The following is a 16308-nucleotide window of genomic DNA, read 5'->3' on the forward strand; positions in this document are numbered from 1 at the left end:
AGGGATATAGGAGAGACAAAGGACTGCAGATGCTGGAATATAGCTGCCTGGCCTGCTGAGTTCCTCCAGCATCATCATGTTTTTCAAGAGAGGGATAGAGATCATGTGCAAGCAGATAGGATTAACTTAAATTGGCATCGTGGCAGACACAGGCATTGTAGGCTGAAGGGCCCATTCTTGTACTGTACTGTTCTAAGTTCGAGCAACACTCCCCTGTGGCTGGAAGAGTGCTGCTTGCATTATGCTACGTCCCTTTAAGAGCCAGCTGCAACGATCTCGCCAGCTGGACTAACCCTGCAAAGAATCAAAAGGGAGATGCCATGCTGAAGCTGATACAGCATGATGTATACTTGCAAATATGACAACCCTGCTCTGTGAACATCACATTTGAAGATCTCAATCCATATGCCTCTTCTATTGCCAGCACTCATCATAGTCATGGAGACATACAACATGACATTACCTCCACATCTTTGGGATTTGGGAGGAAACCGTAGCACCCAGAGGAATCAAGGGAAAATATGCAAACTCCACACAGGCAGCATCCAAGGTCAGGATTGAACCCAGGTCACTGATTCTATGGGCAGTAGTTCTTTTTGCTGCCTACAATTAGGGTGACGTACAACTCTGTTTTATTGCCTTAAAAACTGAATAAAGCTATGTCTAGGCTCAGGTCCCTTCGTCACAAGAAGTTGAGATAATGATGAGATTGCTTTAGTGGCACTGCCTCGTAGACAGTAAATCCGACAGTTTGCTTCAAGTCATTTTCAATTTGAACAAACCAGTTACAGATGTTCAACAGGCGGTTTAAATTTTGCAACAGAGAAACCACTGAAATAGAATGAATCTGGAAATCAAGGAGCCAGAATGGAAAGGAATGGGCTATCTCCCTACAAAATAATTGCAAGATGGCGCTGGAGTGTGGCAACTTATTGCAAGCTGCTCTCTGCAGATCCACTCATTACTTCTATTGTAATCATTCTACTCTTTTACATCTAAATTCTATGTCTCTAAGGATTACTACCTCAATGCACTATTGTAATGAATTGATCTGTGTAAGCAGTAGGCAAGACAAGTTTTTCACTATACTTCAATACAGGTGACAATAATAAACCAATTTGCCAATTTTAATTTACCGAAATAATATGTTCAGTGCAAGTGCCTCTTGCACTGAGAGACTGTGTGCAGCTGTGTCACACTCTGAGCAGGGTTGAGATGGACAGGAAGGACTTGCTGCAACATCTAGAGTGAAAACAGGATTTCTGGGTCTCACCACTGAAACTGTCCCAGAAGCCTGGAGGATAACTTTACTGAACATAACAGCCAGGTTTAAAAGATGCTGTGGGGCAGCTCAGTGCTTTAGGCAGCAGGTAGAAAATCTAACTACCCTCCTCTTTTGCAGTAGATGCTTATTTGAAAGCAGTGGAGAAGACGTAGAGGCAGAGTGAAATCGAGGTTGCTCCCACTTTGTAAAGGCTCTTTTCTACAACCGGGGATCTGATTTGGCAACACATGGGGTCCAGAATTTTAACATCTATTCTCACCTTCCTGAACATTGAGACTGGAGGAACTCTGGTCCTACTCTGTTTGTGTTAATTGCTAAAATCCAGCCTCAATATACTGTATATATGCTTTTTTTGGCATCAACTTTTCATGTTAAGCCCTCCCTATTGGCCCCTCCAGTACCGATAAGAAAGTGGCTGAAGCATTGGGTACAATCGGTAAAATAGTCTGCGTTCCCCGATACAATTGTACCTGTAAGAAAAGTACCCCTGAACGTCAGGCTACATGTTTTGGGTGTTTTTCACCCATTGGCCTACCACAGGGTGAGCTAGTTTGTAATCTCCACCACATGGCTAACTTTGGGCACCAATAAACAGCAACCAGAAGGCAAACTCTGGCTTGTTCACTCTGCAATGCATTGGATAGTCAAATTGATTTCTAACTGTTTTTCACAATTTGTGGAAAACAACACAAACTTGCTTTTATGTAGCACTCCTACCATAGTTAGGTGTCCTAAGATACTTCCCCTATATGATTGTGACATTGAGAAGCATAAAGATGATCAGGAACCTGGGGAGGCTGAGGGGTGACCTTATAGAGGTGTATAAAATTATGAGGGCATAGATAAGGTGAATGGTCACAATCTTTTTCCTAGGGTAGGAGACTAAGTCTGGAGGGCATAGAGTTATGGTGAGAGGGGAAAGACTTGAAAGGACCTGAGATGCAACTTTATCACACCGAGGGTGGCGGGTATGTGGAACAAGCCAACAATGGAAATGGTAGAGGCAGGTACAATTACAATGTTTAAAAGACATTTGGACGGGTACATAGATTGTAAAGATTCAGAGGTCTGCCAAATGCAGACAAATGGGACCAGCTCAGATGGACTTCTTGGTAGACATGGACAAATGCCTGTTTCTGTGCCAAATGACTCATGACTCTGACAGGTTTATGGAGGCTATTCTGGAGGTTAGGGCCCAAGCAGCTGAGAGCACAGATGCCAGTGATGGAGGAATTCAATTCCAGGATGGATGAGAGAACAAAATTGAGAATTGCAGAGATCTCAGAGTATTGTAGGGCTGGCAGAGGTGAGAGAGAAGAAGAAACTATATCATGGAGGGATGTGGTGAGAGGCCATAGAGGGAAAATGAACCTTTAAGAACTGAGGAACATTTTCATCATCCCTTTCATGAGATCAGGACATCCCAAACCGCTCTAATGTTAGACTGAAAAATGGATGGAAATGAGATGGAAGGAAACAGAGTGCAGCATAACGGTGCAAGCAGTGGAGCCGCTGCCTCACAGTTCCAGTGACCTGGGTTCAATTCTGACCTCCGGTGCTGTCTGTGTGGAGTTTGCATGTTCTCCCTGTGACCACGCAGATTTTCTCCGGATGAACATAGAACATAGAACAATACAGCACAATACAGGCCCTTCGGCCCTCCATGTTGCGCCGACCTTCAAACCACTCCGAAGACTATCTAACCCCTTCCTCCCACATATCCCTCTATCTTAAATTCCTCCATATGCTTATCCAACAATCTCTTGAATTTGACCAACGTATCAGCCTCCACCACCACCCCAGGCAGTGCATTCCATGCACCAACCACCATCTGGGTGAAAAACCTCCCTCTGACATCTCCCTTGAACTTCCCACCCATTACCTTAAAGCAATGCCTTCTTGTATTGAGTACTGGTGCCCTAGGAAGGAGGCGCTGGCTGTCCACTCTATCTATTCCTCTTAATATTTTGTATACCTCTATCATGTCTCCCCTCATCCTCCTCCAAAGAGTAAAGCCCTAGCTCCTTTAGTCTCTCCTCATAATCCATACTCTCTAATTCAGGCAGCATCCTGGTAAATCTCCTCTGCCCCCTTTCCAACGCCTCTACATCCTACCTATAATGAGGCGACCAGAACTGGACACAGTATTCTAAGTGTGGTCTAACCAGCATTTTGTAAAGCTGCATCATTACTTCGCGGCTCTTAAACTCGATCCCACGACTTATGAAACCTAAATACCATAAGCTTTCTTAACTACCCTATCCACCTGTGTGGCAACTTTCAGTGGTCTGTGGATATGAACCCCCAGATTCCACTGCTCCTCTACACTGCCCAGAATCCTGCCATTTACCTTATATTCTGCCTTGGAGTTTGTCCTTCCAAAGTGTACCACCTCACACTTCTCCGGATTGAACTCCACCTGCCACTTGTCAGCCCAGCTCTACATCCTATCAATATCCCTCTGAAAGCTTCAACAGCCCTCCACACTATTCACAACACCACCGATCTTTGTGTCATCTGCAAACTTGCTAACCCACCCTTCTACCCCCTCATCTAAGTCATTAATAAATATCACAAAAAGTAGAGGTCCCAGAACCAATCCCTGTGGGACACCACTAGTCACAGCTCTCCAATCCGAATGCACTCCCTCCACCACAACCCTCTGCTTTCTACAGGCAAGCCAATTCTGAATCCACATGGCCAAGCCTCCCTGGATCCCTTGCCCTCTGACCTTCTGAAGAAGGCTACCATGCGGAACCTTGTCAAACACCTTACTAAAATCCATGTAGACCACATCTGCTGCACTACCCTCATCAATCTTCCTGGTCACCTCCTCAAAGAACCCTATCAGGCCTGTGAGGCAAGATCTTCCCTTCACAAATCCATGCTGGCTGTCCCTAATCAGTCCATGATTCTCTAAATGATCATAGAAGCTATCTCTTAGAATCCTTTCTAGCAGTTTACCCACCACAGACATAAGGCTCACTGGTCTGTAATTCCCTGGACTATCCTTATTACCTTTTTTGAATAAGAGGACAACATTCGCCACCCTCCAATCTTCCAGTACCATCCCCGTGGACAACGAGGACTCAAAGATCCTAGCCAACAGTTCAGCAATCTCCTCCCTCGCCTCGCGAAGCAGCCTGGGGAATATTCCGTCAGGCCCCGGGGACTTATCTGTCCTAATATTTTCTAACAGCTCCAACACATCCTCTCTCTTGATACCTACATATTCTAGAACATTACCCTTACCAACACTGTCGTCAGCGTCATCAAGGCCCCTCTCCTTGGTGAATACTGAAGAGAAGTATTCATTGAGAACCTCACCCACTTCCACAGTTTCCAGGCACATCTTCCCACCTTTGTCTTTAATCGGACCTACCTTTACTCTAGCCATCCTTCTGCTCTTCACGTACGAGTAAAAAGCCTTGGGATTCTCTTTAACCCAACTCGCCAAAGCCTTTTCATGTCCCCTTCTCGCTCTCCTCAGCCCCTTCTTAAGTTCCTTCCTTGCTGCTCTATATTCCTCACGAGCCCTATCTGATCCTTGCTGCTTACACCTTACACCTTCTTCCTAATCAGTGGTTCCACCTCTCGTTATCAGCCATGGTTCCTTCACCCTGCCATTCCTTCTCTGCCTCACTGGGACAAATTTATCCCTAAAATCCTGCAAGAGATCCCTGAACATTGACCACATCTCCATAGTGCTTTCCCTTCAAAAATGTCATCCCAATTTACACTCTCAAGTTCTCGCCTTATAGCCTCATAATTTGCCTTTCCCCAATTAACTATCTTCCCGTCCTCTTTGCTCCTATCCCTGTCCATGACAATGCTAAAGGTTATGGAGCAGTGGACACTGTCCCCCAAATGCTCACCCACTGAGAGATCTGTCACCTGACCCGGGTCATTACCTGAAACTAGATCTAATATGGCATCCCCTCTGGTCAGCCAGTCAATAGACTGTGACAGGAATCTGTCCTGGACACACTTAACAAACTCCACCCCATCTAAACCTTTGGCACTAAGCAGGTGCCAAATCAATATTTGGGAAGTTGAAGTCTCCCACAATAATAACCCTGTTATTTTTGCATCTTTCCAAAATCTGCTTCCCAATCCACTCCTCAGTATCCCTACTGCTACTACCGGGGGGCCTATAGAATACTCCCAGCAGAGTAACTGCACCTTTCTTGTTCCTAACTTCCACCCATATTGACTCTAGAGAGGATCCTTCCACATTATCCACCCTTTCTGCAGCTGTAATAGTGTCCCTGACCAGCATCGCCACCCCTCCTCCTCTTCTCCCCCCCTCCCTATCACTTTTAAAACACTGAAAACCAGGAATATTCAATATCCATCCCTTCCCTGCTGTTAGCCATGTCTCTGTAATAGCCACAATATCGTAGTCCCATGTACTTATCCAAGCTCTCAGTTCATCTCCCTTATTCCTGATGCTCCTTGCATTTAAGTAAATGCACTTTAGCCCATCCACCTTACTACTTTTATAGCCTGTACTCTATTCTGTACTGGATGCTTCTGTTTCCTCCCAGTTGGTTGGCAAATTAATTGACCACTGTAAATTGCCCCTAATGTGTAGGTGATTGGTAGAGTCTCAGGGGAGTTGATGGGAATGTGGGGAGAATGAAGCAGGATGCGTGCTTGATGATCAGCACAGACAAGGTGGGTTGATGGGCCTGTTTCCATCTTGTATAACTCTATGAAATAGAGCAGGTAAACGTGACTTGAATTTTTGCTTATGTGTTTAGCTCAGTTGGTCATGTTCCATATAGTGAATTCAGTACATTTTTCATATAGTAAATTCAGTACATTTTTCTGCAGTCTCATTTGGTGTTAGAGGATGTGTGGGAAGGGGGAAGGCTGCTGATGAGGATATAGGGTGTTCCACCCTGGATACAGGAGAACTGCAGGCCATGGATGTTTCCCTGTTGTGGTCCTGATCGACTATGTGAAGCCATTGTCCACTGTGATCGAGTGTAAGATCTGGTTTGAGACTTAAGCAGGGATATAAAGTTCAAAAAGCAAATGCTGCTTGGCCTCAGAAGGATCAATTTGGCACAGGGACTGGTCTGAAGAGAATGAACAGGAGACGGATTATACCTTCAGCTATTTGCCTTCGTGGCCCACAGCCACCTTAGATTATTGAGCAAAATATACTAACCCATCTTATAGTCCTTCAATGCAAATAAATGCCCCTAGGATCTCCGCAAACCTTCAGTTCACTGGTCTTGTATTCTTCTGAATCACCTCACATAATTACCCATGTTGATTCAAGGGTTCAGTGCAATGATAAGATGTTGTTTTTCTCCCACTTAAACATCATGCAGAGGTTAATAGAGCTAATGTACAAAAATGTTAAACATTTTTCCAACTCGTTCCCAGAGAGCTGACAGCTTCACACACATGAAATGCAGCACTTGGTCACTGTTGTGTCAGTTCCCTTTTTAATGTTCATTATACAGCAAGCTTGCACCCAATGGTTCTTTGAGGGCCACCACACTAGCAGTGTAGGTTGTTCTCCATACTCCACTCCGTGAGGTAATGATGTACTGCAAGTAGCCATTCTCAGTGGGAGAGCCAGAACAGTGTGAGGTGTTGTCTGGCTCTCTCCCTCTGCAACCTTGCAGGTAGCGTAAAAGGCAAATGCAAATGAAGTATGCATTTCCATCTTGAACCTTCACTCTGGTACCACTGAAGTCAACTATCCATCCAATTTTTTTCCCCACTGCCTTAAATTGACAACATAATCAGATCAGGAATTGCATGCTGTCCTGTCATGCTATTTATCCAAACACTGACATCTTGAAGAGTGTGCAGCCCTCAGTATTCCACAAGAGAGCCAGATCAGAGGGAAGATCCTGTGTGTCTTGAGTGCATAACCCCGTTGATGAGGGCAGTGGAGTTGATGTGGTCTACATGGGCTTCAACTAAGGACCTTGATAAGGTTCCAAGTGGAGAATGGTTTAAAAAATTAGAGCCCATTGGATCCAAGGGCAATTTGCCAAATCAGATCCAAAACGGAAAATGCTGGAAGGATTCTAATGAAGGGTCCCAGACCTGAAACGTTAACTGATTCTCTTTCCACAGATACTGCCTGACCTGCTGAGTGTTCCTCACATTTTCTGTTTTTATTTTATATTTTCAGCAGGTGCAGCTTTTGATCTGCATTTAGACCCAAATTTGGCTTGTTAATAGGAGGCAGGGGGTGATGCTGAAGGGCTGCTTTTGTAATTGGAAGCCCGTGCCCTCTCCATAAATGTGGAATCCTAAATCAACTGAAGGAATGAAATTATCTCCCTGGATGAGTAATATAAATGAATCTGAGGAGACTCCCTTACTATGCAGTTGTCTCTTGGGTACTCCATGGGACAACACTTGCACACTGATTATTTCTAAATTAGGCATATCACTGAGAGAAGGTGAAAGCACAAAAGATGGAGTAGGACAGGGAGCAGGGTGGAGGGAGACTTCTTAAATGTCAAGATCTCATCCTCGCTGCCAAAGCCACATTTATCATCCATTTTCAAATGCAATTGGGGTGAACTGTCTTCATGAACCGCTGGCGTCCTTCTGGTGAAGGTGTTCCCCACGTGGAGTTACAGGATTCAAATCCAGTGACGCGGAAGGAATGGCAACATATTTCCAAGTCGGGATGGTGTGCGACTTGGAGGGGAACCTGCAGGTGGTGATGCTCCTGTGCACCTGCTGCCCTTGTCCTTCTTTATGGTGAAAGTCATGGGTTTTGTGTTTATGGAAGAGCTTTTTGTCACTCTAGAGAAACAAAGGACTGCAGATGCCGGAATCTAGATGAAAAACACGATGATGCTGGAGGAACTCAGCAGGTCAGGCAGCATCCATGGAGAAAAGCAGGTGATCAACATTTTGGGTCAGGACCCTTCTTCAGGACTGAAGATAGGAAAAGGGGAAGTCCAATATATAGGAGGGAAAAACAGAGCAGTGATAGGTGGACAAAAGAGGGGTGGGCACAGGGCGGTGATAGCTAGATGCATGTTAGTGACAGGCAGATGTGGGGGAGGAGGGAAGAGCAGATCCACCGGGGGATGGGTCAAAGGTACGGAGAGAAAGGAAAAAAAGGGTAGAAAAAAAGAGGCTAGGAAAGGGAAGAAGAAGCATGGTGGTGGGGGGCGTTGTGGGGAAGGGGGTTGGGGATTACTTCAAGTGGGAGAATTCAATGTTCACTCTGGTCACTTCTCTCGGAGGGTAACGAACAAAGCTCTGGTACTCAGCAGGTCAGGCAGAATCTGTGGAGGGAAATGGACAGTCGACATTTCAGGTCGAGGCCTTTGGTGTGTGTTGCTCCAAATTCCAGCATCTGCAGTCTCTTGCTTCTCCTTCTCTCAGAGGGCAGTGAATCACTGGAATTCTCTGCCCCCGAAGGTGGTGGAGGTGAGATCATCAGATATATGTCAGGTGGAGATAGATTAATATTTGAAAGATCGAGGAATTGAGGGTTATAGGGAACTGGCACAGAAGAGGAATTAAGGCCAGCATAGATCAGTCATAATCATATTGAATGGTGGGGCCAAGTGGCCTATTTTTGCTCCCATTTTCTTGTGTTCTTGTCTTCTTCTGCTGAGATGAGGAAGTGGTTACTTCTGTTTGTACAGGTTCACTTTATCTGAGAGCTTTCTACTGACAGGACAGGACAGACTCAGTGAGGATTCCACGGCAACAGACAGAAAGGCTAATGATGGACTGTCATTAACTGTTTGTACAGGGTGGGAAGATCCCCGTGCGATGGACTGCGCCAGAGGCGATTACATACCGCAAGTTCACCTCAGCCAGCGATGTGTGGAGTTATGGAATTGTCATGTGGGAAGTGATGTCATTTGGAGAAAGACCTTACTGGGACATGTCAAATCAAGATGTAAGTGTGTTCTTATGATATATAATACAACACCAAAATGTATAAGAAACTGCTTTTACAATGAGATAAAAGGAAAAGCTCATGACCAATGAAAATCAAATGTGAACAGAAAATGCTGGAAGTGCCCATGGGTTCGGTCACACACACTGCTCCGAGTAGAAGCAACTTGTCATTACACACTATGATAATCTTAGTTACAAACCGAGCAAAGGGGTACTGGCCCCTCGCAGGAGTGCTGGAGAAGGTATCTAAAGTTAGTCAAATCTTCCTCAAAATCCAGACTTAAATAAACATGAGTCTTGGGCATTGGAATTGGTATTGGTATTGGTTTATTATTGTCACTTGTACTGAGGTAGAGTAAAAAACTTGTCTTGCATACCGTTCGTACAGATCAATTCATTACACAGTGCATTGAGGTAGTACAGGGTAAAAACAATAACAGAATACAGAGTAAAGTGTCACAGCTACAGAGAAAGTACAGTGCAGGTAGACAATAAGGTGCAAAGTCATAACAAGGTAGATTGTGAGGTCAAGAATCCATCTCATCGTATAAGGGAACCGTTCAATAGTCTTATCACAGCGGGATAGAAGCTGTCCTTGAGCCTGGTGGTATGTGCCCTCAGGTTCCTGTATCTTCTGCATGATGGGGGAGGAGAGAAGAGAGAATGACCTGGGTGAGTGGGGTCTTTGATTATGCTGGCTGCTTCACCAAGGCAGTGAAAGGTATAGACAGAGTCCATGGAGGGGAGGCTGGTTTCCGTGATGCGCTGGGCTGTGTCCACAACTGTGTGCACAGGATGCTTTCTATGGTGCATCGATAAAAATTGGTGAGTGTCAAAGGGGACATGCCAAGTTACCCACTGCTACAGTTATGTAACTTGTGAACCTGATTAACTTATCGCTGCTTTGAAGAAGCCAACTCTGGGGGATAAGCCACAGCTTGGAAAGGAAGGAGTTAAGGGAAGTCCAGAGTTATGGTAGAAGTGGGGGGCAGATGTTTTAAACTTTCCTTAGGGGACTGTGGCGGAACAATGCCTTGTGGGAAGTATACCCATATCCGTCATGACCTTGTTTAGTCCCAGGCTTCTGACCAGAACTGATTTGATATTAATACTGTAGCCCCACTTAGAGTTAAGTGAAAGGTACCATCAGGACATCATTGCAGCTTTGAAATGCACATTTAAAGAAGGACCTTGAAGTGGAAACAGAAATTGCTGGAAGCACTCAGCAAGTCAGGCTGCATCCGTGGAAAGAGAAACATTCCAACTGAAATGTTAAATCTGTTCTCTCTCCACAGATGCTGCCTGACCTGTTGAGTTTTTTCCAGCATTTTCTGTTTATATTTCAGATTTCCAGCATCCATGCAGGAAAATCTGTGGTCTTCTCTCAGACGGATTAAAATCAGGACTTGTGTGAGGGAGGTTGGAATTTTACTTCACCTCCACTGAACAAGTAGGGTTAAAATCTGCTCATGAATTCTATTCTGATTCTATTTCCCCAGACTATGGTATGTAAAGCTACAAGCCTGTGGGAACAGTGCATTTGATTTTGTTGCACTTTTTACCATAAGAATACGCTTATATTTTTCAACTCTTCTAATTGGTATTCTTTGTTATTTTTGAGAGTGCGTGAGATAACTGGGATTGAGATCATTTCTTTGTCTTGATCGTCTCAGTGATGCTGATCTGCATAATGACAAACTGATTAGCAGCTAATGGACTTTGATTAGTGATTTGCTTTTTCCTACATGAGCTCGCTCGAGCAGGTGTTGTAGACTGTGTGTCTTGAGGACTCTGAGACTGTGAATCAGTCCTGTGGCGTCTGTGTCTCTGACAGATGCTGACACCAAACAGGTCAGCCTGGGCTTTCTGCTCTGGGCCTCTTGAGCTAGTGCAGCCAACAAAAAACTTAAGATGAATTGGAGTAGTTTTAAATGGTGGGAGAATTGGAATGGTTGAGAATCACTAAATGCTCGTGTTCAGGTACTAGATTAGGCCCCTCAAGGCTGATTTGCTATTCAGTAAAAACTGAGCTGATTGTAACCTTAACTCCACAGTCCAAACCACCCTTGGTAACATTTACCCCCTTGCTTCCCAAGAATCAATCTAGAGCTGCCTTAAGAACATAGAATATAGAACAGTAGAGCACATGAACAGGCCCTTTGGCCCACCATGTTGTGCTGAACTCATTAAACAAGTAATTAAATGCCTAACTAAACCTACACAATGTCCATACAGCTCCATTTCCTGCACATTCATGTGCCTATCTAAGAGTCTCTTGAACACGTCTGTCATATCTGCCTCCACAACCACCCCTGGCAACACATTCCAGGCACCCACCACTCTCTGTGTAAAAAATTTGCCTCGCACATTTCCTTTGAACTTACCCCTTCTCACCCTGAATGAGTGCCTTCTGGTATTAGATACTTTGACCCTGAGAAAAAGATACCAACTGTCTATCTATGCCTATCAGGTCTCCCCTCAGTCTCTGCCGCTCCAGGGAAAACGGCCCAAGTTTGTCCAACCTCTCCTCATAGCATATGCCCTCTAATCCAGGCAGCATCATGGTAAACCACTTCTGCACCCTCTCCAAACCCTCCACATCCTTCCTATAATGACCAGAACTGATCATCATCAACACCATCTTCCTATGGTGACCAGAACTGAATGTGATACTCCAGATGCAGCCTAACCAGAGTTTTATAAAGCTGCAGCATAACTTCCCAACTCTGGATCTCAATGCCTTGACTAATAAAGGCAAGCATGCCATATGCCTTCTTTACCACCCTATCAACCTATGCAACCACCTTCAGGGAGCTATAGACTTGGACCCCAAGATCCGTCTGTACATGAACATTGTTAAGGGTCTTGCCATTAACAGTGTACTGTCCTTTCACATTTGATTTCCCAAAGTGCAACACCTCACATTTGGCTGGATTAAACTCCATCTGCCATTTCTCTGCCCATATCTGCAACTGATCTATATCCCGCTCTATCCTTTAGCAATCTTCTTCACTATCCACAACACCACCAATCTTTGTATCATCTGCAAACTTACTATCCCATCCATACACATTTTCATCCAGGTCATTTATCTATGTCACAAATAGCAGGGGTCCCAGTACAGATCCCTGCAGAACACCACTAATCACAGACCTCCAGCCAGAATAACTCCCATTGACCACCTCCTTCTGTCTTCTTTGGCCAAGCCATTTCTGAATCCAAATGGCCAAGTCACAATGGATCCCATGCATCTTAATCATCTGGATGAGCATCCCATGAGGAACCTTGTCAAATGCCTTACTAAAATCCATGTAGACAACATCTACAGCTCTACCTTCATTAATCACCTTCGTCACCTCCTCAGAAACCTCAGTCAAGTTCGTTTAGAGAGGACTTGCCCTGCACAATGCCATGCTGACTGTCCCTAATTAGACCATGGTTTTCCAAATGCTCATAAATCCTATCCCTTAGCTTCCCCACCGCTGACATGAGACTGACTGGTCTACAGTTTCCAGGATTATCTCTATATCTTTTCTTGAATAACAGAACATTAGTTACTCACCAGTCCCCTGGGACCTCACCTGTGGCTAGAGAGGACATGAAGGTTTTGGTCAAGGCCCCAGCAATTTCATCTCTTGCTTCTCTCAATAACCCGGGGTATATCCTACCTCTTTCTTTGTCTCAAAATGCCCTAGCATATTAGCACACTCCACACTGATCTCACTATCCTCCACATCCTTCTCCTTGGTAAATACTGATGCAAAGTATTCATTTAGGACCTTGCCCACATCCTCTGCCTCCAAGCACATGTTCCCTCCTTTATCCTTGATGGTCCTACCATCTCCCTGGTTATCCTCTTGCTCTTGATGTGTGTATAGAATGCCTTGGGATTCTCTTTAATCCTACTTGCCAAGAACTTTTCATGGCCCCTCCTGACTCCTAATTCCCCTCAAGTTCTTTTCCAGCTTCTTTATAATCCTCAAGGGCTCCATTTGATTTTAGCTTCCGAAACCTTACATACGTTTCCTTTTCCTTCTTGACTAAATTCACCACCTCTCTCAACATCCAAGGTTCCCTGACCTTGCCATTCTTGTCCTTCCTTCTTACTGGAACGTACCTGTCCTGTACTCTGTGCAGTTGGTCTTTAAACACCCTCCACAAATATTCTGAGACTCTGCTTCCACGTCCTTTGACAAAGAGGGTTACAAACATGCACAATCACTGAGAGAAAAATAAATTGTTACTTCTCACTGGGTACACCCTCTCTGGGAGAACTATATTCAGCTGGATACTGCACTGCAGGAATGAACTTGGGGTTTAAAGGATTACATTCGGTGTAGAGATTGTTTGAACTTGTTTTACATTCCTTGAGTTAAAACAGCAAAGGTAAAAGATTTGTTTGTTCACTACTCAGTGGGATCTTGCCTGATCTACAACTTAACTCCAGGTACTTCTCCCCATATTTTTTAGGTGCCTTTGGATAACAAAAATCGATCAATTTGAATTTAGCAATTAGCCAAACATCAATTCCATTTGCAAAAGAAAGTTCCAAATTTCATGGTAGCGTAGCAGTTAGCGTAATGCTATTACAGCGCCAGCGACCCAGGTTCAATTCTGGCTGCTGTCTGTAAGGAGTTTGTACGATCTCCTCATGTCTGTGTGGGTTCCCTCTGGGTGCTCTGGTTTCCTCCCACATTCCAAAGACGTACAGGTTTGGAGCTGTGGGCATGCAATGTTGGCACCAGAAGCATGGCGTCACTTGCGGGCTGCCCCAGAACATTATGCGCAAAAGATGCATTTCACTGTGTGTTTCAATGTACATGTGACTAATAAAGACATCTTATCCCTACATGCAGAAATGCTTCCTTCATGCCTGAAAATTCTGGCCCTTTATCTTTAGACCCTATCCCATAGTTCTACACTCCGTGCACATTCTCTCTGCCAAACCTATCGATTCCCCTTAATATCCTGAAAACCAAATCAACTTGCTCTGGTAGGGAAGTCAAGGAGGGGGATATCTAAATTAATTGAGCCTGCTTTCCCATTCATTTCACCCAGGGCTGATCTGTAGCAACATTCCATTAAGTTGCTTTCGTTCCCATTCCTTGATACCTTTATCTAACAGAAACTTATGGCTTAGACATTCTTTTACACCCAAATTAATGTGGTAGGTGAGCTTCATAAAGGGATGCCAACCCTTTTCAAGGTCTGATTTCAGTAGCTCCAGACCTTCGATGCCTTTCAAAGGGATATCCAGCTTCCACAATGGAAAGTGTGCCATGGAGGGCTAAGCCTAGGTGTGGATGGGAAAGGGGGCTGGCAGCTGGAAGGTAAGGATCAAGCCAAGGGTTGGCTTGCCCACCTGATGAAGAGGTGGTGCTTTGGGGATTTTCGCCAAGCATTGGGGATATCTTGCAAGATGCTGGGCCAGGGAGAATCTACAAGGTGGATGTGGAATTCAGAGGAAATCTTCACCAAGAACTGGGATTCAGGTGGGATATCACTCAAAATCAGGGACCGTGATGGGGTATTCACCAATAATTGGGTGCTTGGGGAGTGGAGTATCACAGAGTATCAGGATCATAGAGGAATCTTCATCGAGTATCAGGATCAGGGGTCAGGAGGTAGTGTTCTTCAAGGCTTCTACGGTCCATCCCTGGGTCAGGACTGGGTCCATTCAAAGGATCAGGGAAAGAATACTTGCTGGAAGAGGTTTGGGACATTGGGGTATTGGGAACTTCAGATTTGGCAGTTGAAACCTTTGGGGGTTTGGAGAGTTGGAAAGTCGGAACTTGTGTCCCATGTGGTCAAGAGGTGATCACTGGACTGGAATGCTGATACTGTGTTACTAGAAGGATCAGAGATAAGTGAAGGACTGGCTTTAATGGTATCCTAATTCAACACTGTGTTCTTAAAACATGATTGTCCCTGAGGTGTCCAATGATGATTGTACCTCGGACAACTTAGTCCCCCTACAATGCACCAAAATGAGTGTTGCAAGGTGTATGATACTATATTGTATCTCACCCATGCAGAAATTGGAGTGGGAATGTAAGGGAGACCTATTCTGGGAACTGCCTCCCTGAGCTTCCAGAGGGATGAGTGCCCAAACCAGTTTCCCACACATCCCCAATCAGTGATAAATATTATCTTCTAGTCCTGCATTTTATTTCTTGATTAGCACATAAGAATTGAATCATCTCAGACAAGACACCTTCTGATATCTTTGGCAGTCAGTTGGTGCTAAATGTTCCTCACCAGCACTGCCTAACACACAACAGAATGTCTCTAGCTGACAGAAAAAAATAAAAGCAGTTATTTTCAGCTGGAAAGAATTTTTGACATCTATCAACCAGCGAGTGTTAATGTAGTTCAAATGTTAAATTCACAGAACTCCTGGTCATAGATCAAACACACATAAAACCTTTGAATAAAATCACCCCCTCAAGTATAATTCACCAACAGTTCTGCCAAGAAATAATCTATTTAAGAATAATTATTCCTAGCATTAGTGAGGTTACTTCATTTTTTTACCATCTATTTTTGTTCCAACACTTGGTTTTGATGAGGGCCTCCGGAGAACTGGTGAGAAGGAATTATTGAGTCTGACAGCCTCAGAGGTCAGATGCTTTGACTGAATATGGAAATCAGCTCCACTCTTCCAGTCACGCCAGGAGGTTGTATCCCTCAAACAAATGCTTCTTTTTAATCAACATGAAGAAACACAAGGACGTTAAGGCTGTTTAAGGTCAATGAACAATTGCATATGTCAATAATTAACTCCTATCAGTTTACCTATTTTGGCAATTCACCTATCAATACAATCTACCATTAGAACGTTTATTTTCTCCTGCTGAAATATTTGCATAATATTCTTGCATTAGCTGTTCTCACAAAAATAATGTCAGAAAGAAAATGGCACATAAAGGAATCTTATGCAAGAAGGTGGAGTTTTTAATCTTTACATCCGTGTTCTTTCTAAGCCCCGTTATGCATGCCTTTCCACCTCTCTGTTCCACAGCACATTGCATTGAGCCAAAGCTTTCAACAGTCAAATACTCCAAGCAACTTCAGAGGGGTATTATCAGGTAACACAAATGATACTGAAACAAAATAAG

At 44.3% G+C, this 16308-nt stretch overlaps 1 protein-coding gene across 1 annotated transcript in view; it reads left to right on the forward strand.

The window, feature by feature from the left end:
- The window catches only part of LOC127572111 (ephrin type-B receptor 1-like), a 507089-nt gene that overhangs the window by 459517 nt on the left and 31264 nt on the right, over window positions 1–16308 (forward strand). Inside the window, 1 exon segment of the mRNA XM_052018998.1 lies at window positions 9039–9188. Within this exon segment, the coding sequence (XP_051874958.1) occupies window positions 9039–9188 (150 nt within the window).

Source organism: Pristis pectinata, chromosome 6 (genome assembly GCF_009764475.1).
Source record: "Pristis pectinata isolate sPriPec2 chromosome 6, sPriPec2.1.pri, whole genome shotgun sequence".
NCBI classification, from domain to species: Eukaryota; Metazoa; Chordata; class Chondrichthyes; order Rhinopristiformes; family Pristidae; genus Pristis; species Pristis pectinata.